The following is a 24,520-nucleotide window of genomic DNA, read 5'->3' on the forward strand; positions in this document are numbered from 1 at the left end:
TAAACCGAGCAACAAACGTATCAAACTAAAAAGAGAAATTTCACAGCTCTACACAAAATGGAGATTTAATTTGTATTCTAAAAATTAATTATGACCAGGATCTAAGATGCAGCAACTTACACGTACAAGCTAAACATTCGTAAAGATGTCCGTTTTTTACTTTTGATTCGGCAAAAATATTGTCAGTCGTCAAAATCAGTCAAAATAAATCATCAAAATCACTTCGATTATAGTACTTTCAGTTTCATTCTGTTTAAATAAACAAGAAAAATGGAACATTGATTCTTTTCAATAGTTCAAATAATTAAGACTCAAACACTCTCAGAAATAAAGTTCTTACTTTTGACATTCAGCAATCCTTGATCAGTATTTCGTTAAGTTTGAGAATAATTTCGTCACCGACACTCCCGTGATTTATGACTAAAAGCGAATTCTCAAATGTATGGCGAAAATGTTTTCTCATCGTAGTGTATTGGAGAAGTGCTCATGAGAGTGACGAAATTATAACAATGACTAGACTATCGGAAATTACGTGGTCAATTAAACCGACTGACTTGTGTAGCGGTCAAGGAGATAGCCTCGAACCAGGAATATCTAGGTTTGAATCCCGCTTCGAGTATAATTTATCTATCTGCTCTATCTGTTTTTGTTGAGTTGTGCCCCTTTTATAGTGCGCACGATAAAGGGATTAGTAAAAAAGTCAAATACAAGTGGCATTCCAAGTTTTTTTTGGAAAAAAATATAATGATGAAATATTTCTTTAATTTTGAAAAAATTCGTTTACTCGAATAAGTGACACCAGTTATTTCGTCACTTTGACTAAATTTTTTCTCGGAGAATATACCAGGAAACCGTTTTGTCAATAACGAAGAAAGTTTCGAAATATATAAGTATCCATTTTTTTGTAGTTAATTTTTTTAAAAATGAGACCTGCTTTTAATATAAACATAAGATTAAATTTTTTTAAAGATTTTAATTGCTTGATATTTAATACCTGATATTAAATACTTGTTTTTTCACTCCCGTTGCGTAAAATATTTGGTAGTCCCATTTCTGACAAAAAGAAGTTAAAGTAAATTTCAAACGTCGTGTTTCCAGAACTCAATAAAAGAACACAGTACATAATGCTTGCATAAACTTTTCAACGGATTCTTTTTATTTAAAATATGCTTTTTTCTAAATTTATTTTTGTAGAAGATATTTTTCAAAAAAGAAAAAAAAAGCAAAACATTTCAAGTTAATATTTTGTTTTTCGTATCTCAACGTAAATTTTTAGCACATATTTTGTTTCTTTACAGTACATTGCATCATATGTTATACAGCTGAACAAACTTTAAAGCTTAAAGAATGTTTCTTTTATCAGTTAAAATGTGTAAAAATCTTTTGATGCATTTGCCCTGAAGATGATTTGACCTTTTTCGTAAATATATCACGGAAAAAAGAATCAGGTGCAAAAAAATAGAATTCCGTCGTTTGTATCTAGAAAAAAATAAATATTAGTTAACTGTAACGAAATAATTTTTTGAGAAAAAATATTGATGATTAAATTAAGTATTGCTTTACAAGGGGAAGTTTAAAATAAAAAAGAATTTTTATTTATTTGTTTGTAAGTTTATAAAAAGATAGATTCGTTTTTATGATTATTTTTAGTTATTTAGAACCAGAAATATTTATTTCAATCTATAGTTAACTTACAAATTCGCTTTGTTTTAAATTTTGTATTTTTTTTCCTCTGTTGAGTGAAATTGGAGCGTATTTGTTATTTTTTAAGCATGTTTTAAATTTTAAATAATTTCACTGATAAGAAAAAAACTTTTCCTTCTGCTGGAAAAGTAAATAAATATTTAAAATAAAGCAAAAAACCACGTAAATAAAACGCAAATGAAAGTACATAAATGGACATTTGTGCGTTATTCACATTGTTTTTTGCTTTGGTCAACATATCACAAAGTATACTCTATTCTTTGTTAAATAAATATTTGATGAACAACTCCTAATCTGTGCTTGATTTAGTTTCATAATAATTTCATATAGTCTCGCAACATTATAGAGTGATACATAGTTTCTTAAATGTAAATACCTAAATGATTAAGAAATCAGGCGTACTTAATAAATGTGTCAGTCACTCTGCTGGTGGTCGCGAGATCAAACCTGCTAACCAACTAAATAATCAGTATGTATAAACAGCAAGGTGGACGTTATATTTGTTGTGGCGTTGGTTGTGGTGTGGAAGTTTGGAGAGAGTCCAGATCAGGCACTGTCTACGTCGTCTGACCGAGATAAAATTTGCGGGGCATTGCTGCCATGGCTGTGAAGAGATAGAGTCCTTAAAACGAGAGTGATGCATGATAAGAGAAGTGTGTGCTTCGGAAATCGATTCAATATTGAATCATAATATCAGTACCTTGAATTTTATTATTCAAAAAATTTCTGAAACTTTAATAAGGTATTGAATCACGTGTCTTGTTAGATTAAACCATAACATCCTGAAGTCAAGTTAAAGAGGATTTAGTTTGCATGATACTATGGTCCTAATCGATACCATTATGTGGTTGCAGCTAATTAAAATATGCCTTGACTTGATATGCTCTAAACTTTCACACATTTTCTTTGCGGCATTCAGTTGCACTGAATTTGTTTCGGAATTCATAGTGCATAATCCTCCTGATCTGTTGACGTGATAGCTTCATTTTAAACACTTTTTTGGTGAACAAGATAATAAAGTTTTGACAACCGAATTACGCAGTTGTGCAGTTCCAACTTTCATCTTTAGAAGGCAAAAGCCTGTTTGGAGAAGGGTTAACTACCAAGGGATTGTCTGTTGTTGGCGTGAAGGTATCTCTCTTTGGCGGAAAACTTTTTACTCAACCCGATATTAGTCCCTGGTTTTCACATTTACCGAAAACGAAAAAGAGAACATTTACTAATTCTGTTCACTGGATAGACAGACAATAGACAGATAATCTACCGTCTGTCTATTGTATTATTAAATTAAGTATAATAATAGTATTATCTGTTATAATTAGTAGCTATAAAAAGTATATCCATTATAAATAGTATTATCTGTTAAGATAAATTATTGTATTGTCTGTCTATTGTATTATTAAATTAAGAAAAATTGTTGGTTATTAGAATGAAAAAGTTTTGCTATTGTTGGAATAAACAGCATATTAATAAGGTGCAGTCAAAGTGCTACATTCAAGTTCTTAATAAAAAAAATCGGAAAAAGTCAGCTCGTCTTAGGTGGTACGCTACTGTTTCAAGTGAAAAATAGAAGTCTGTTTTAGATGATTTAAAAAGTTAGAAGATTTGAGAGCAATACTAAACTGGATTGGGAAAATAAAACCGGGACCCATTTTTTGATAAGATTACTGCTCCAATTTATCTGTAATCACATTAAACTAGCTGAAGACGGATACAATGTTATTTAAAAATATATAAAATACAAAATAACCAATTTTTTGCCATCACTAATGTTTTTGATTTTAAATCTCTGTTTTTATTCTGTAGTGTTTAATTTCTTGAAGATTTTTTTTCGTTGTAACTTTAACATCTGATAACACTTGTTTCAGTTACTGCAACATTTGCAACACTTGGATCTTGTACGGATACCATTTTAAAATAGATAGTAGAGGAATCCTCTAATATGCGACTGATCGAATATTTAATGAAAAATAGGTGGAATTCAAATTCACAACGAGTTTCAGTCCTCCTCCTGGCAGTACACCCAAGTCTCTAATCTCAAATTTGGTAATCATCTCCTTCAAACTATTTTTCGACATGGGCTTTCTTCGTAAGACCTTTAAAAGAAGATAGTCACGCAGTGCAGCTAAGCTATTGCTGCTGTTCTGATGAAATACTTGTAAAGTTTGATTTTTTATTATGTAAAGGCCTAAATACCGATGATAAAGGCACGCAAAATAATTTTATGGAACTAACTGCAAGTCTGTTTATAGGTTTGACTAATTTGCATAAATTGTTTTGATGGTGAAAATTTGAATATTTTTTTTTAATTTGAAATCGTTTCCCCATGGTCCATATAACGTATTTACCAAGTTTCCTAAAACTTCAATAAGTAGAGCGGTTTCTAGAGGCTGACTTTAAGTATAATTACCCTGCATGTTGCAAAAGTAACTTATGCTCTTTGATTTTTATATTTCCAGATGCTTCACTGTCTTGAAAAGTCATTAATTAATTTAATTAAAGTCATGCATTAATTTAATGCTATAAATAAATATTTTAGTATGAAAAATAATTATTTTAATATTTGTCTACCCGATATTATCCGACTAGGATAGAAAAAAATCTTGTACAACATACATCCGAAAAATATTTTGTTTACTCTTAAGAAATATTTTTATCATATTTATCATATTTTAAGTATTTATTTTTTAAACTAACTTGCTATTTTATTCTTAAAATAAAAATTTAAGCAGCTTTATTCCCGTAAATGGTTATGAAAAAAAATTTGTCCCATCTACAATATGGAATGCGATAAATTTTCAGTAAAATGCGATAACTGGGTTATTGATAAATAAAAAAGTATTTATTTAATAATACTAATAAATAAAAAAGTGTAAATAAAAAAGTGTTTATTTATCAATAACGCATTTTCTATTAGTTTCGACAGTCTCTTAACACTTTCCACATTTTTGAGTTTTTAATTTCCACACTAATTACGTTGTTTCTTTTAGAATTTATTATTATTGCTACCGAAGAAATTTTAATTGCCTTTCAAATTATTTTTCTAAGAACAGAATGTATAGAAACATGAATTGACAAAATAGGAAGAATGCGGAGACTTTACTTTCCCTTTTTACGTCCTAAACTCTCGCAGAGTGCGAACATCTTACTTGGATTTAATCATTAAATTAAATGGGTTGCTCTCTCTACTTCTCAACAATCGTTTGTTAGCCATTTCCTCTGCGTATCATTTTATTCTGCTTTACATCAATCACCATATTTTTATGAAAGTCAGAATGAGTACATTTGCAATCACCCGAACTTCTGCGCAGTTTTGATCTTTGAATGAAGTCGGCAATCTTTTGAATTTCGGAAAAATGTACATTACATACACAATTTAATTTTTAAAAGCAAGAAAATTTAAAAGTGAAACAAGTTTTCAAATATTTTTATTAAAAACGATTTAAATACATGATACACTATTCAACAATGTTTTTTAAAGTATGATTAATTTCTAACAAAATTGAGAAAATTGGTCAAAGTCTGATAGAAAAAAATCTATGCTTGTTCAAAAATTTTATTTTATCCCCATTAATAATTCCCCATAGTGAAAGTTCAACATAATTAAATATCAGCCCATAGCTATTTAAGAAAATTTAAAAAAAATATGAAAAAAATCTTATACGTTTTAAGAAATAATTTTTTAAGCATTGAAGATAATTAGTTTTTTTTTAAAAAAAATATAATCAAGTCATTAGGAAAACTTAATGCGAAAAAAAGACATAAATATTTCTCCAAACTAGAATCACAGCAATTTTAATGTTATTTGTACTATTTAAACCTGCACATATATTTATTGCAAATTTTAGAAATTTATTTTAGATTTATTTTTTTAAATAAATCATTTGTTACTTTTTATGTTGTCACTAGTTTAAGTCATTAGTTTAAATGCTCTGAGCTAAAATTTCAATTTTCTAATTTTTTTGAATTTTAAACTGAATTGAAATTCACTGTAAAATGGTATTTTCACGCTATTTTTGCTTCATATAGGTTCCGAGTAAGTATAGGGCCCGCATTTTTATATTTCGATCAAGAATTATTCAAATTCAGGAAATTCCTCAAATTTTTCAATTCCAGTGGCATTATGTGATTGATCTTAATGCATTACATTTTGGCAACCATAGCGACTCACATCTTTTAAAATATTCGTAAGTTGAATATGAATTGGATATTTTTGGAAACAGTTTTTTTTACGACTAGATTCTGTCACAAATGTATAAGAAATTCAGATCAAAAACGATATTGAAAGAATTCCAAAAGTAAAAAGGGGTATTGTCGACTTAAAACATTAAGTTCAGTTGATAATTTAATTATTTTTACATCTTGAATTCTTGGATTCTTACCTTTTTAATAGAGAATGGATTGGAAATTTTAAATTCGTTGAACTAATTTTCTAACAGACAATTATTTAAAATGGTGATACAAGCAAACATTATTTGTAAGTACTTTTTTAAAACTACAATTTGCTGTTGATGATTATTATGAAATTTTCATCCTATTTTTGTTTTCCCACTTTTTGAATTTTGTATTTTTTCAGAAACAAGCAACATGTTTACTGCTCAGATTTTTTGTATGCTTTTTGTTGTTAAAAGTAGCAAAAAAATTTCAATTTCTTGCTAACAGAAGGACATAGTTATAAATAAATTATATGTAAGAAAACAGATATTCCAAATAATTATATTTTTAAATAAATATTATTTTTAAACCTTTTTTTTAAAAAAAATTGCGAAAAAAATTTAATTAAATTATTAGGCAAGATACGTATTCCTCTTTCAGAACATCGTCAACTGGGATTACTTTGTCCATTGGAGTAACTTTTTCCATTCTTTAAAAGAGCTGGAAAAGAACTATTTATTGGTCTTTGGGCGCAATAAAAAATCAGAAATGTTGGTTGCGAGATTGAGACAGAAGTTTTTCTATTTAGTTACAATTTATCAGTTTGAAAACTGATTGTTAAGAATACAATTTGAATATCTTAGCAACATTGATCCGAGAAGATCGTAACAGAATCTAATAAGTACTACAAGTCATCACTTTTTTGTGCTGCACATAAAAATCATTGAAGAGGCATTTGTATACCTAAACTTTCCTATAATTTCTTAATTGAGTTATTTTACCTGATGGAAAATTGGGAAAATTGGAGTTTTACCTATGGGAAAATTGGAGTTACTCCGCCCCGGAATGGACTCGTCTCGACCCCAATGCTGACACAAATTTTTTTTTTATCGAGTTTAAAAAAAAAAAAAAAAAGACAGATTCTTTTGGTAAAATAATAGTACTTGTCTTCTTAAAAAAACATGCATCCGTTTTCAAATTACATACCAGCTGATGGTTTTCTGAAAATGTAACAAATTTATGAAAGAAAACATAAAATTGGTGAATCCCTTATCTTGCAAGCAAGAGACTTCGTGATTGTGAAATTTTTGCAAGAAGTAACTCTTTGAATTAATGTCTGGCAAAAGTTTTAAAAATATGTGTTATATTCGAGAACTCAAATGGAAAGAAAAATTGTTCATTTCTCGTGAAAAAGTGTATGAATTTAACTTTTCTCTGAGTGATGTATCTCCGTCTCCCCCTATGAAAAAGATCAGCTAAATTTCTTTTTGAAGAAGATTTATAAAGATTAAGTCATACAGCATGAGTCACATTGTGTGCCAACACATATGTTTTCCTTTTTTTTCTATCATGATTTCATCACTCAAATTTTTTAAGGAGAATTTGACAATTTAACTAATAACTAGTATAAATATAATTTATAAAAAGAATGAACAAAATAACTTTTTCATCTGTTATATTCTTGTTCAAACATTTCCGAAATGTTAATTTCAGAGACAGTTTTTAAAAGTAAAAAAAAACCTGTTATGCAAAGTTACCTTGGTTATAGGGGTAACTTTGCCCATCAATGTAACGAAATTCGACACCAAAATTTCAAAATTTGTCCTTCGAAGTTGCAAAATTATTTATAACAAAGGGAAAGTTGCTCTGATTATAGAGGTAACTTAGCCAACTATGTTTTTAAATTTTTACTTAAAGGTGAATGAATGCATTACATATGAAAGAAACCTTTAAGCCCAGAACCGAGTTCAGAAAATATGCTCACTCTCTAACCAATAAAAAATACACGAAATATTTACTAAGAGTTTAAAATTGGTCAAAGTATTCCCAGTCGACGATATAGATTTTGTATAAATTTAGATAATTCTAAAAATATTTTGAAATTCATTCTGCAGTCCATTTCTTTAGTACTACTGTATTTTATTAAAAAAGACAGTTTATATTTAATTACTTATTATGTAGTTACATTTTCGTAACTATTTTAAGTTTATCTACACGATAATGACACAACAACATTTATGGAAATAAAAATGTTAAAGTTCCCAACACAACATGAACCACATCAACAACGTGAATGTCTTGCAATAAAAAAATGTGAAAATCATGAAAGAGCATGACTGAATGGATTCCTGTGGATCAAAAGTCTTATGATGTTGAGGCTGGTCATTGTGCTCTCTCGATATGAGCAATTCTTTCGATATGGATGTGACAAAATTTGAAATGGAAGCTTCACATGCGAGTCTTAGAACTCCGTCTGGAAGTGAGCTTGAGTCCATTGGTATGTCTAACTGGGCAGAAGCAGATTCAAGCTGATCATCGTGCAAGATAATCTTGTGTGATGCCACGGAACCCTCTGGCACCATCTATAAATTAAAGTTACATTATTTATCTATGCTAATAGATTTATTTATTACTATAAAGATTAAGGGATTGTTAAATTAAAGATCTCAAGGATTTAAACGGCGCAAGATGCTGCGCAGAACAATTGGTTTTGAAATATTGGGTTGTTCGGTAATTAATTTCGCTTCTTTCCTTCTGAAGACTTAATTACATATTTTCACAGTTAGGACGTTCCGTTTAATCATAATATATAATGACAGGTGCTATATCAACGCTTGATTGTGAATAAGTTCGATTGGTTCTAGGCAGTAGTTTTGTCTTTGGCGCCCTTTCAAGTATGGAATATGAAAAGCAGAATTTTCTTCAAATTTTACTTTCTTGTCCTATCAAAAAGGTAAGTAGGTTCTAGCAAGAAAAAATTACCCGATGTATCTGAAAAAGATATATTCGCAGTACTCCAGTGCCAAAACCAGTTTGCAAATTTCAATTCGGGAAAATTTCGATGAAGATGCACCAAGCCAGTTTAAGCTTATGGAGGCATAATAAAGGCATTAATTGATACAAACCGGTGAATAACAACTTGTGAGATAGCTGAAATAATGAATTTATAGAATTAAACCTTTCATGATCTAAAGAGGCCTAAAAAAAGTCTAAAGATTTATATCAAAATTTGACATATAGGATTCTCATGTTCTTATGGAAAGAAATATGCACCGTCACGTTGATGCCTGACATTTGCTTCTTACACTACAAAAAATTTAGCCATTTTTGAAGCTCATCCTCACTGGGGAGAAAAAAGGAGCTGTTTACATCAACTCGACAAAGTGTAATTTCAAATCACCTGGATCAGTTTTTTTTTCTCCAGAAAAGAACGAAACTTTTATGCCTATAGAATCATTCTACTTCCAGAAAGATATCAAAAGGTATTGTATCAGAATAAACAATATATGATTTAAATATATGATTTAAATATATGATAAAATATTTGTTCAATATAAAAATAGCCTTTTATTCGCATAAAAAAAATTAAATTACTTTCTGAACAACCCGATAGATCAGAAGGTAAAGTTTTATAAATTTTGGTTAGCACACGATTAAAATACATTGTGTAAAATAGTCCATATTTAAATCGATACACCCCAAAGTAAATAAAATCAGCTAATAATTGAAGAGTGTCATAAGAGAAGTTTCTCAGAAACATTTTTGAAAAAAAAATACCCTTTTTTGAGGAGGGATTTTTTTGTCACATTTAAATTTTGTAGATTGACTGGATGAAAGTGGAAAACTGTTTCAATTTCAATTGGAAACTTGTAATGGTATAAAGCTTAATTTCCACGCTTATGAGAAACCGTTAAAAGAGCGAACACTATGACGCGAACTGTTTTAAGATGGTTAAAGTGGTTAGATGAGAATAAAAAGCTCATAGATATATACAATTGAAAACTTAAGGGTAAAAAGACATAAACTTTTCAGCGAATTTATCATATATGTCACTCAAAATTTTCATTTCCCCGTTTCTTCAATCGTAGTTACATACTATCTAAAATTTAAAAGATATCAAAATTTAAAATCACTTCATTTAAAGTAAAATACTTTTTCTGCATACTCTTAAACATGAATTCAATAGGGAAAAAATTGTACTTTTAAATTGGGATTAAATTGCTAGCATATAATTCTAAAATCGAATTCAGTGGTTATTATTGTAAGTTTAAAATAGTTTTTAATAGCTAATATTGTAAGCTTAAAATAATATTCAGTAGCTAATATTTTATTTTTAAATTTTCTATTTTATAGACTTAAAAGGTAACATACCATAACATCATTGATATACCAACTAAGATTGGCGGCAGGTCTTGATTTCGATGAAGAACATCTTAAAGTCAGGTTCTCACCATAATCAGTAAAACCTCCGCTGATTTCTGGTGATTGTTCAGGAGGTACTGAAAAAAAGAAAGAAAAAAGGCTGAAACATAGATCGAATAACTCAAAACTTCCAAAACCTTATTTGAATCGTTATTCTTTCATTATTTTTGGAAAACAGTAACTCTTTAAAAAGTACTTTCCTTTTACTTTTGTTGCTTCATGATCAAAACTTAGGCAACAAAAAGCTTTTCATAACTTAAAGAAGTTCGTGCTTTCACAAATAAGATCAGTGAACATAACAAAATAATGTCTTTTGTGAGGATTAGTGAGGATTTGTATGAGGATTTTTGAAGCGAAAGTACTAAAATAAATTGTTCGTTTGAAGTTTTTACTGAAAATAACTTGGTAATTCATTTTTGGGAGATAATTAGCTTCCTTTGTGCTCCAGGTTTTCCCGAATGTTCATTTTCTTTTTAGCTATTGTTCTATTGAAAAATATTTTTTTCTTTTTCGAGCGAAGCAATACTTTTCTTCTCTTGTCTCAATTAAGGTAAGGGTTCGTAAACGAAATAATTATTTCAACTGTATGTATTTAATAGTTAAGAAAATGTTTTCTTAAGCTCGTTTAAACTTTTTAATTCTTTTTATTAAACCAGCGAGTTGAAGAAAATTTTATTCCGTTTTAATTTCTTATTTATTTATCACATTAGAATGCCTCAAATTTATTATTAACCATTGTTAATATTGAAAGGATTAAAATATTAAAAGAAAATACTATTTCCTTGCTAAGAATATTTTTTATACAATGTTTTAATATAATGTTTATTTAATATTTTGCCAATTATAATTATGTTTTATCTTTCTAAAAATATTCAAAAAATAATTTTCGAATTACCTTTAAATAAAAGAGGGAAAAAGGGAATATAAAATGAGAAAACAAATTAAATATAGAAAATTCTCAATCTAATAAAAAAATGCAATTCTTTTTAAAGTTTCAATAAGAAAATATTAAAATTTTTTTTTTCGTCATCTCAATCATAACTTTTCTGTTCTTACTTAAATACAAAAATCTATTATTTCTTTGATATAAATTTTTATATTAAATAAAATGTTAAGTTGGTCATAACGCCTGTATCTGCAGTTTAAATGTTTAGAACAATCTTAACTGCATCGCAAGCACCTGCTAATGGAATAAAACTAATTAATATTTGAAAATTTTTAATAAAATTATTCAACTACTGAAAATCCTGTTTTCGAATTCAAAATTACAGAATCACGTTAATAGGTCCTAAGTGTTCCTTTCGCCTTAAAATATTTTTTTAGGTTAGGTATACCATTTGCCGTTTAGATACTGGATAAATTTCGTAATATTGCTTTGTATCACGCAAGCAATGCGAGAAAATGGTAGATTACATGTATCAATATTGAAAAAGAATACACTCTAGTGCAGTAGTCCCCAACCTTTTTGTACCTAAGAGCAAATACCAGAATATTGGTCAAATGGCGGGCACCATTTATTTTTTCAAGATAAGTTTATAGTTGGTAGACATAGGTAATAATACACACTACATATAGTGCACAAAAAAATTTAATTTTAAAAATTAGTTTAACATATGAATATAATTAGTAATAATTTCCTTGTGTAAAATAAATAATTACTAAATTGCTTTCATAACATATGAAATATAAAAATTATTTATAAAATACAGTCAATGTGGTGTTCGGCATGGCATTTCTCTGGCCAGCGCTACATAATTGGGAGAATATGATGCTATTTTTAAGAATGGAATTTATTCTTTCAATTATATTCCAGAATTTCTCATGTGATATAATAGTTTTGAGGATAATGTCATTCTGAAGATCCACAATTTCTATCTCCGATTCTTCTCGCTTTACTTGAAGAAATTCTGAAATGTATGTTGCTATTACGGTAACGTTTACTTGGTTGGTAAAAGGATTAACAAAAAAGTTATCAAAGGCTCAATGATATTAAATTGTTGAAAGCGCTTTTTAAATTGATCTTTAAACAATTGGAGGTTGATGACAAATGTTAATAAGTCAATTTCACTGTCACTTAACATTTTTTTCATGTTTGGAAAATGTACAAGAGACTTCATTTTCAAATGTGATATCCACAAAACTAGCTTAGCTCTGAACGAGTTTATAGCCTTTATCATTTTTGCTTTATGTTTGTCTTTTTCCTGCAGCTCCAAGTTTAAATTATTTAGTTTTTTCCATTATGTCCATTATGAAAGACAAATCTGCTAGCCAAAGAGGATCTCTCAGTTCCAAAAATGTTTGATTTTTGGCTGCAAGTTAATTTTTTATTTCTCCAATTAAATGTAGAAATCTATCAAGTACTTTGCCATTACTGAACCAGCGTACCTCAATATGTATTTGCATAGCATAAAATTTGCATAGCATTTAATTGGAAGATGGAAAACTGAAATATTTTATCGTTGGGCACAAGCAGCGGGCGCACCTAGATCAATCGACGGGCACCATGGTGCCCGCGGGCATAGGGCTGGGGACCCCTGCTCTAGCGCATATGAATGCTGAGAATGGAACACGAAAGATGTGCAAGATTTTGAGTATTATTCTAGAGATTGTGTTGCAAATAGGATTCTTACAGTTTTCATATTTATTTTTATGAAAACAACAGTTTAAACTGTCCTGCAACAGAAGAATGTTTCGTCTTTTTAAATTTTGAATGTAATTACTTGATGGTACTTTGTGCAATATTATTGTTCAATATAATTATCGTCCTTCATGATTTGGGGTTATGAGTGTAACCCCCTGAATTTTAAATTAACTTTGTATACTTATTCGTAAATACAGAACAAAGAAAAAATTCAGTCTTTTAATACAAAGAATAGAATGAATAAGAAGTAAGTGATGATTGTCGTAAGATTGTGAACGCCCCCCCCCCAAAAAAAAACAAATTAGGAAAAGTATCTCTTACTTTTTCACATTAGTTTTTATTTTTAAATATTCAGACATAATTATTTGACAATAACCAAGTTACATTTTTAACTGCATCGAGTCTACCTGCAAGATGACATTGAACACTGTCTCATTGCTTATCCAATAATACCTCCTTAATTAAACATTGACAACATTTCTATCGTAATTGTAACAATCGCCCTCCTGAAATTAACGGGTGTTGGGCTTAAATGCGGACAACTTAAATTTCAAGCACTGTATTAATTCTAATTGTGAAGAATTAAAGAGTTAAAAGTTAATATGTTTTTCTCGTGCATTCCTTGTTTTTTGCATCAGTCATTTTCTATTTCTTGCATTTATGTACATTTTACAATGTACTTACATGCAATTTTGTTTTGGTTATAAAAATATTTCTGAAATCATTTTTAAATAAATTAAATGCAAGTTGCGTAAAATATGGCATGTTTAAAGTGATAATATATGGTATGTTTAAAATGATAATATATGACATATTTAAAAGATAATATCAGATAATATTCTGAAAATGTTATATTGAATAAACCAGCGACTGATAAAATCATTATTAGACAGATCAATGCTAGAGAAACCATGACTTTTATTAACTATTAATATAGTTAATAATACCCGTTAAGGTATACAGTTAATAATACCCTAATGGGGCAAAATAATGAATCCAGTAGTTTTTATCAATTTTTAATGAAACTTTTTTTAATTTAAAATGCCTAATACTATTTTATTCCTTTTATCTTACCTCTTTTGAGAATGCATAATTTTCAATATTCCTTAAATTTTCTTACACACTTTCAAAACAGATACACATTCTTTAAATTAACTTCGAAATTTTTCTGGACTTCTATAGCCACAAGATAGCCCCATTTGTCGGGAAAAAGCACCATAAGCATTCATTTTGAACCTCATAACTCTCTTTTTCATTGCTTCAAGGACAGAATTCATTAGGATCGTTTTCAGAGAGAGCTATGGATGGTTCTCGAGAAAGCAAATTTTAAGCTGCGTGTCTCAGAAGAAAAAGTTTAGAATTCTTAAAGAACTTTTAATGGGAAAAGAGAAGTAAACATCGACTCAAAAAATGATTAAAAAGAAATATTTCCTTTCTGAATGAGTAATAAATATTTGAGAGAAATGTGGTGTTGCTCATCAAACATTTTCACTCTGTACCTTTTTACCTATTATTTATTAATCATTTCAGCATCTTTATTTTAATTTTAATTGTTTTATCTTACAACCTATAGATTAATTTCTTATTTGCCCTTCTATCCAAGCTATAAACTAATCTACTTATTTTATCTTCCTGTAGTAAGCTCTAAGCCCTTCCAGAACTTTCTAGACGTATAAATAGAATTTCCGTTATAAAATACTCCATTTATTTCTTTTTCTTCAACTATTTAAATTTTATCAAATAAGAATTAGGTGTAGATTAGATGGAAAGTTAGATAACAAATTTTCATACATTGTTTTTACGATATTAGAGCAAACTATGTGAATATTAATATATTATTTTGTGAACTTCGATGAATTTTTTTTTTAATTTGAACTATAATTTGTTGAAGTTATTTGAACTAGGAGCTAGGAGTGAAATAGGAGATGTTCTTTGAAATATTTTTATTCGCAATTCTTAATTTATAGGTCTTTCACATTCAGAAATTAAATCCTTATAATTGGAAAGTAGAATTATTTAGCATAACTAAGTTAAACTATTTTCTTTTCAAGAATTTAATTATTACTCTCGTAGCTTTCTTTAGAAAAATGAAAAAAAAGAAACAAAATATTTTCTTCAGAATTTTTAAGTTTTTTGATTCAAACGTAGTTTAAACCTCGTATTAATGATCTTAAACCAATGAAAGATGAATTAAGTAATAATACACTTACTATGCATTCACGTTTAGGAATCTTTTGAATACTGAAGCCAATGGTGTCGCATTGAATTTTTTGGCGAAAAAAAATTAAAAACCATTTCAGTAGTTTTTCGGAAAACTATGTAAAATTTTGATATATTACTTTTATATCTTTAGAAAGAGGTTTTTGGAATTTGACTTCATGATTATATTTCCATTTTAAATTTAGAAAAAATGACTCTTAATTTAATTTGAAATTTCGGAATTTTTTTTGCCGAAAACTGGATTTAAACATTATTAAAAAATAAAGGTTTGAAAATAAAAATAATCCACATTAAATTGTGCACTCCAACAAACAGAGCAGAATATTTTTAGATCCTTCTTGACTAAACTTAAATAGTTTTTCTTACATAAACAATAAGGAAAGCGCTAGAAGCCGAATTCCATACCCAACTTTGAACAGAAAAAAAATCAACAACTGGAAATTTCTCGAAACTCTATGTTTCAATATGCACCATAACATGTGAAGAAAGAGAAAAAATTAATTTAGTAATTTCACTGGAAACTGCACCGAATTTTGTCATTAAAATAGACCATCTCCATGGTTGGTTGGTTGGTTAGTTAAAGTTTAATGGCACAAGAGCCAGAAGTGGCTATACTGCGCCAGTCACTAGGTAAAAGAATAGCACTTTTTCTTATATTAGTGAATACAGTCCTATTGTTTTGATGAACTTGATTAAATTGTGATGTATAGGGTCACTAAGTAGGGATGAAAGATTGGGATAAAATCTGCCGAAAAGTTTCTTCCTCAAATATTTGAATCGTCTGCAGTTAGTTAATATGTGTTTAATTGAAACATCAACTTGACATAGAGTACAGCTGGGTGCAGGTTCGGCTACCAGTAAATACCATCTCCATGGATCCTACGAGGGATTTAATAAAATTCTCGAAGCATATTTGCTACTTCGTGTTTTTTTTTCTTCTGTTATTTGATTTAAATATTCAAACTATTAGAGAACTTAATATAATAATATCACGGTAATAATAGGCTAAACTATTTGGTTTCAGTCATAACTTCTGTGGAGTAAATATTATCCAAACAACAAATAATAGTATCTAGCATTAGCAGGTGTTTTAGGCTTTGAAAAAACTATAAAAGTTAAGGTAGAATCGACTTTTTGTGCATTTGAATCTTCTACTGAAATGATTATTGAGTAAAGTCAATATGTCATAGAAAATTACATAAATTTAAGCTAGGAACTGAAATATTTACATACACGCGAAAATCAATATAAAAGGTGTACAGTTATCTAAATACAATTCTCAGAAATAAATAACGATTGTCTTAAATGGTTTCAAAAACGATGTTCAAATGTTCCTCTTGTAGAGAAGGAAAAACAATTAAAATGTTTTGTAATTTTTTATGTTACTTAAAAGATCTTAAATTTTTATTTTTTGGCAAATAGTGATGTCTGTAGCATCTGAATCCAATTAAAAAAATGTCGCCCTGATGAATTTTGATCATCCAACCCTAACTTCTAAGAGACTATTTTGAAATGAACGACAAAAGTTTCTTCTTTCTCTTCGTTTAGAGTTAATAAAACTGAGCATACTTTCCTTTCCTTTTATATTTTTATTTAAAATTAATTGCAGTAAATATTTTATTTGATATTTAATCTAAAATTGGGTTCATCATTCGGGTTCGCCAAACCCACCCCAATTTTATCTGAAATTTTGTTGGATTTTTTAAATTAAAGGGAAGCTCAAATAATTATTAATGCAAAAAGTGGTGAGAAGTTTTTATTACATGTCATTTTCTAATTAAAACGATGCATAAAACCAAAGCTAATTAGTGAAATAAAATAATTAAAATAGAGTGACACAAAAGTGTGACTTACATGCCTATTTTTTAAAAAAAAAACAAATTGAATAAAATTAAAATTTTTAAGAAGCAATTAATATTAGGTATTACGAAAAATAATGAATAAAAACATCATAAAATTTAGCTTTAGCATATTGAAGAAGAAAACTTTACTTATTTTAAATTAGCGATAATAATTCAATAATAATTTTAGAAAATATGAAAATAAAGTAATAAATAAAACTTCTGAATGCAAACTAAAACTTATAAATGACCAGTATTTAGCTGTTCAAATGGCACTTATTCCTTGGTATCATGTAATTGACAGTGTTGTGATTTATATTATGAATCAACATAAGTAAGCTTTAAAAGTTAAAATAAACCTGAATAGAAATTTAACTGGATTTTATTTCATCTGAGACGTTAAAACGTGTAAAAATCACCAGTAAAAATATTTTATTAGTGTTTACAATAAAAAGTGAAATTCATAAAAAGATAAATTTAGTAATTTTACTTTCTGTTGCATGTTTTTCGTTTTAAAAATAATTTAAACTGTTTGGAGTGACAAAGTAAAGCGAAATATTGATGATTCTGGCTGCTATGGTTCATATTAGAATGGATTACAATGGCAGCCTAATGCATTATAAGCAAAAAATTCGTGTAAGGAAGTTTGATGGCTCTTTTATGGTAGCTTAATGGTACTTTTTAAAGCAAAAGAAAACTTTGTATCTTATTTAAGCTTAAAAAAAATCCTTTCAAGAATATTTGAACAACTTCAAGATAACATATGAACTTATTCAGATGCCTTTGAAAAAGATTTTGGAAAACTGGATATAATTCATGGATGATCAAAGATCAAGCAAAAAGTGATTTAATACCCATTTAATAACAAAATGGACCACTTAATACTATCACCAAATCTTAGGATTGTGAAAATAATGATTAAGGCAGCTTAGTTTGTCAAGTGTCTGTGCGAAATTTGCTTACGATTCGTTAAAAATTCATTTCTACAAATCCATGTCAGAAACGTGAGACACCTAACATGAATAAAAGGAGATGAATTCTGCTAGTTGAATACACGTCAAATTGAATTTCATTTTGTACTCAAAACTAAGGTAGTGCAAATTTAGACGTAACTTAAAGTATTGACCCTTTTTAAAATTGAACTAAACACAATTATCTGTTGTGAGACTCTTTGATTTTTAAAGGGATTTGTGATTTAAAGGAGGGAATATATTGAAAACTAACGAAACTCAGGGTGAATGAAATTCCGTTAAGCTTTATTTTTCTCGCATTTTTTTTATTTAGAGACTACGTTTAAATTCATCATACCTTATTTATATTTTTCAAATTGAGCATTCTGTTAAATTTTTTTGCACACGTCCACAAAATTATAAAAATGATTTAAATAAGGACTGACAAATTCATGAATGTATTTTAGATAAAAAATTTTGAAATAAAAAACAAGATATAGTGAGTACATTTATACTTATATTTAAATTTTTTTCTTTCAAACTTCCATAAGGAAATATTATCTTTTAAGAGATAATAATAATTAATTTAATATTTCTTAATATCTTTGATTTTTTAAGAAATATTTATGTCTTTGAATATTTAAAATGCTGTGTAAAAGAAAAACCATTTACATTTTACTAACATTAATACTATTGAGAATAAAAACTAAAACTGAAAAATTCATCATATGAATTATCGTTAAGTTCAATTGATTATTTTTAGAAATTAGTCATGGGGAAATTAAGTATTGTTCGATAGTTTCGTCATAAACTTAGTTAGGAAGAAAACTTGTCATTAATTATTATTTTTTCTAATTTCCTTTAAAGCAATTAATACTATTTTCATCGTTTCTCAATTTTAAGTATTTTATAATCTAGCTATACTTCTCTTGAAATCGGAGTTGGACAATAATGATTCTTTAATAGCATAATAAATGTGATATTTATGCAAAAAAAATACTCCCCTGCCTTAAAAGTGTCACCTGAAAAAAATGTAGTTTGAGATATGCTTTAGATAAATACACATTTTCACGCAATACCTATTAAAACATTAATTCCTATTAACTTATCTATAAAATGCTAAACAATCTAGTTTAAAAGTACATAAATTATTAACAACGCTTGACATTATGCGATATAAGTTATTTTTGCCTCAATTGGCTACGATGGGGTACCTTTTTAATTTTTTAAACAGACCTCACGATTATAATTAGATTTGAAGGTCATGAAAAAATGTGCAATAATGAGTGATGATTCGCTATTTATAAAGTTTAAAAATATTATCAGTCTTAATAACTAATTGTTAAAAATGGTTTAAGAATAGTTTATGTATTTACTAATTGACATGAAAAATGTTTTCCTCATTTAAAAATCAAATTAGTGATGTTAATAAAATTATTAAAATTATTATGTTATTAGTGATCGTCTGGATCAGTGGTGAAGATAAAATTAAGCCTCTGACAAGTGTTAGAGGGACAGGAAAGTAATGTCGTTTCTGTGCCTTTGATATTTGTTAGCAAGATTTTATTTTTATTTACCCTCGTTAGCATTCGAAAATGAATCAAAAGGGATAAAAAAAAATGAATTGAATTTTAAGACAAACGAATATTTAATTTGCCGAAACAACATTACTTTTCGGTCCTCTTAATAAATAACACCAAGTGTAAGATCAGACTATGATAAAAAAAAATTTCAATGAATTTTTAAGTGCTAAAATCAAAAATGCTATTTATTTTCAGGTCACTTGAAAGGTTTCTTTGTTTCAATTATTTAGGCTACACTAGGTTTGCACTAATGGGCTTTTGGCGAGGGTTTGGGATTAATTCTCAGTACAGATTTGAAAACAAAGCTCATGAATACTGTGGTGGTATAAGACCTGCGTGCCCTATAATATCACAATGGTAGAAGAAGTGGATGCTACACAGAGAAAAAAAATTCTGTTAAAATTAACGCACTGCATGGTAATGACATTTTTGGTAAAAAACAACATAATTCTGGTAATACAACCAAAATATATGGTATTTACAAACCATTTTTTTGGTATTTTTCCGTTCACATGGTAGCAGTTTACCAAAAATTCTGATTTTCAAGAATATAGTTTTTAATACGACATATCTGGTAAGAAAAATTAAACTAAAAAGTAATTTTCACCGAATGAACGGTTTTTATACCATAAAGAAATCATGATAAAATCACTAAATTTTGCCACATTTACTAAATTCTATCGCATATTACAAAGCAATATCTTTTTGTTAATTTTACCAAAACCATTACCAAAGTATTTCGGTAAAAATTACGGAGTGTTTTGGTGTTCCCATAGAGCAAGAAACACGATAATTTTAACCATATTCTAGGAGTTATGAACATATTTTTTCCACAGTGTGCTAGTCAGCATCTGATATTTACACTACCCTGTAAAAAATTGTGTGTGGACTTAAAGATCCGTAGGACTAAGGACATTACATTTGAGTAAATTCCAAGCATTAAAGTTCAGTTCTAACAATCAGCCAGCATCCATCATTGAATATGGAATAAAGCCAAGAGAATCAACTTAACGTTTTCTAAACTATTTATACGCGTCTTTTAGTCAATCGTAAAATAGAAAGAAAAATATTCTTCAAGTCACAGCTGAGCTAATGAAGTGTTGACATCCACTGCCGTGAAAAATAGTTTTGCGAAAAATACTTTTATGCTTTTTAATTTTTAATTGACGTTATTTAATGACTTTTTCTATGACTACTACCATTAAAACAGCTTTGCAAATATTGACTTCAGACCATCATAAGTAGAAGCTGCATATTTACTTGCTGGTATCATTCTGACATTGCATTTTTTTTAAAATAAGATATTTTTCTCTTTTATTTTATTTTCTAGTTGCTGTGTATTTTTTTCCCAATCAAACTTATAGGAAATGTAAAACACTGAAGCACTTATATCTTAAAATAAAACCGAGGTAGATAAATAGCAAAATGTAGAACTTTATTAAAGAATAAACCATTTTTAAGAGAAATTTCTTATTTTTTCTAAGCCTAACGAAACATAAAAAATATTTGCTTGTTATGCTTTAAATCAATGTCATAATTGTACGTTGGATAGGCTAAAGTATGTGCAATAGGTGCTTTTGTAAGCTAGTAAGTACAAATATAATTCCTTTTGGACTTAGCAACATACAATACTCAAAAAATGTTTATTTTCTTGGGGCTTACATAGTTTTCTTATTCAAATATTACGCAAAAATATTATTTGGTAAAAAGCTTTTGATTCTTTTAATTTAATTACGATAATACAGGTAACTTTTCATTTTATTTTATAACCTTCGTTGAACAGCCAACCCAATTTCATGGGTTTACGACTACCAACGTTCAACTCCGTAGCCTTGCAATTTTGAACCAATCCAGAAGACAAGGAAACTCCTGGATCAGTACCCCCAGAGGTATTGATTTGTTGAGGGAACATGGAGGACTTTGAGACTCGACAGATTTAACGTGCATCAGTCACCATTTACTACACGGGGAGTCTTCGGCCGGCGAGGATCGAACCCACGACCTCTTGGATATGGGCCCAGCGCCCTACCGACCAGGCTATCCCAGCCCCAATACAGGTAACTTGGAAATATTGTTAAAAAGAAGTTTTAATTCGTGTCTATCCCTCTTCAATAAAGTTTAAAAGAGTCTTTCAAGTTTGAAAATGGGTGCTATTCAATGCGTAGTATCCAATGGCCAAAGGAGCAACACCACTAACCAATTTTTATAAAGAATTTATTAATTTTTTTGCTGAAGTTTATTTCCCAAAAAAATAGTACCAAACAAATGTAAATTGTGTTTCTCAGAAAATGTTTGAATTATTTGGATTATTACTGTGTAAAAAAAATTAAAATTTGGGCAAAGTACAGCTCTTTCTATTAATTTTAAACTACTTTTGCGTTTTTGATCACATTTCTTATTAAATAAATTCTCATTTTGTATCTCTCATTAAGTTTCACATATTGTTAACATATGTTAAAACTAATCCATTCAATTTAAAAAAGACTTTGAAATAAGATAATTTTTAAAAATTTACGAACCATAAACAGAAATATCTCTATGTACTTGAACACAGCCAAAAAATGGCTCGTCAGCAGAGACCTGGCATGTGAAGCGGCCTTCGGTTTCCAAACTAACGTTCCTTAGATAGACTGTGCTTCTACCAGATTTTGAAAGCTGGAAAAAAGTTGAGAAAGGTTAAATATTCCAATTGATAAAGATACTTGCATATAAAGGATGTCAGTGTCGGAACTTTTTAAATCTTGTGGTCAAAATTTTGGAATTGGATAATTGTGTTGTTGTTGTTGCTAATTCCCATCTGGTCTGATGGAGTCAGACCAGATCAATAAATCCGTTAACATTTAGGAAGTCCGAAACTAAAAGGGGAGAGGAAAGAAAGTCGTTCCAGTCCAGCCCTAAACAGTTCAAGATGTGCTCAGGTGATGCCTGGTTTTGTTGGCATTTAGGGCAAAGAGGAAAGATCTTCTGATTAGCAGAAAATATGTGACTTTTCAGGCCAGTCGGGATAAGCAAGTGTTGGTCTGCCTGTCACCAGGAAGAGATAGAGAGAGTCCTGGTCTTTTTGCTTTATACCAGTAGTGAATAGGTGGAAGCAGCCACTTTTGTTTGTTCCGGGCCTTTTGCCTTGCGAAAAGTTCAAGGTATATAAGCTCTGAGGTGGAGGGGACTGGATGGTCTAATCCCTTCTTTGCAAGAGTGTCAGCCAACTCGTTTCCGTGGATATCGACGTGGGACAGGATGCATTGAAAGTGGACTTCATGCTGCTGGGAAATGAGCTTTACTTTTTGTAAGATCGAAAAACTGGTTTTATCTATAATGAGGGCCCAATTTTTGAGATGTTGAATTGAACTACGGCTGTCAGATAGTATCCAAGTATTTCCAAAGTGCCCTTCACTCAACATTTTCTCTAGTCTCCTGTCGATTGCAATTAGTTCGCTTCCAAAGACGGAACAAAAAACGGGGTTGCGTTGATGAAGAGTGTAGCTCTCTCGAGGTGTTTCAATAAACACTCCACTGCCTGTCTGCCTATCCATTTTATTGCCATCAGAGTATATTTTGATGTCGTTGGGAGGGATTTTATTGATGATTTCCATGATAACTGTAAGTGACGTCATTGTTGGTAAATCGTGGCATTTGTTGATTCTGAAACCAATCATGCTCCACTCACACGTGTGATATCGTTTACAGGTATCCATTTAAAACTGATTTAAATCACTTGGTTAGGCATAATTATTTCACTTCTTCTCGAGTTGCAAGTACCAATAATTAATGATTTTTAGTTATTTAATGATTAAGTATTGTCTTTACTGGTTTCAATTGGTACACGCAACTAAGGAAGAAGTGAAGCGATTATGCCTAACTATGCGATTTAAATCAGATTTAATTGGATCCCTGGGAGCGGCACGCGTGTTTGTCAAACCTGATTGGTTTCTGAGTCGACAAATGCCATGATTTACCAACGATGAAGTCACTTGCAAGAATCTGATTTTATTGAAACATGTACTGAGTGGAAAAACTGGGGATAAGGAAAATAGAAAGCAATAAATTTGAAATATTGAATTATTATAAAAAATTTAAACTATTGTTCAAAAACTAAATTAACCTTTTTTTGCATGTTGTGGTGAAATACTATAATCTAAGCATAAATATGTTATTGGGTTGATTTGGTTGCTAAAGTTCCACTATAGCTATGCTACTTGGCTATTTTTGACGAAGTAAGATGATGATTCGAAAGATCCGCAATGATGATTCGAAAGAAATACAGGTGTATATTCATTTTTTCCCTACATTACCACAAATTTAGATTGTGAGATGTAATACATTCATAAAGAATGTTCATGTGTAAGAAATTTATTCACAACAGGTTGAATAAAGTTATGAAAAAACAAAGGAAATCAATATATATATATATATACAGTCAATTCGCTATAACTCGAAGTACGATAACTCGAATATTACTATAACTCGATTTTTTTTATGAAGTACGACCCTTTTATCTTCAATTTCATGTTAATTATTCTCGATTACTCGAATTTTACTCCCTTTAACTCGATTTTTTTTTATCTTTTAAAGCAAAAAGAAAAACCTGGGAGCTGATATCTTGCCCCTTCCTTTGCAACACGCACACAATGTCTTTCGCACTCTTCATGGAGAAGCTAAAGCTGTCCCTCTTGAAGTATGTGAACAGTGGTTAAATGAAACGTTACCAAATTTACTTCAAGGATACAGTTAAAATGATGTTTTCAATATTGATGAAATGGGTTTATTTTTCTTCCAAATAAGACTATGTTTAAGGATGAAAACTGCTCGGGGGGTAAAATGAGCAAGGATCGTTTGACTGTCCTAGTTGGAGGAAAATACCGAAATCCCCGATGTTTCAAGAATGCAAAAACGTATTCTTTGGATTAGAAGTCTAACAAAAAGTTCTGGATGAAATCAGTTTTATTTGAAGACTATGTAAGAAAATTGGATCGGAAATTCTTAGCTAAAAAAAGAAAAGTGATA

At 29.3% G+C, this 24,520-nt stretch overlaps 1 protein-coding gene across 1 annotated transcript in view; it reads right to left on the reverse strand.

Moving 5' to 3' along the window:
- Window positions 1–6,985: 6,985 nt before the first annotated feature.
- The window catches only part of LOC107446607 (cell adhesion molecule 3), a 131,597-nt gene continuing 114,062 nt past the window's right edge, over window positions 6,986–24,520 (reverse strand). The window contains exons 4-6 of the mRNA XM_016061299.5: window positions 22,036–22,171; window positions 10,231–10,358; window positions 6,986–8,441 (exon numbers count right to left, since the gene is read on the reverse strand). Of these exons, the coding sequence (XP_015916785.2) occupies window positions 8,112–8,441; window positions 10,231–10,358; window positions 22,036–22,171 (594 nt within the window). The 3' untranslated portion in view covers window positions 6,986–8,111. The remainder of the gene's footprint in view (window positions 8,442–10,230; window positions 10,359–22,035; window positions 22,172–24,520) is intronic.

This window comes from Parasteatoda tepidariorum, chromosome 8 (genome assembly GCF_982258835.1).
Source record: "Parasteatoda tepidariorum strain Cologne lab strain chromosome 8, Ptep-v5.0, whole genome shotgun sequence".
Lineage (NCBI taxonomy): Eukaryota > Metazoa > Arthropoda > Arachnida > Araneae > Theridiidae > Parasteatoda > Parasteatoda tepidariorum.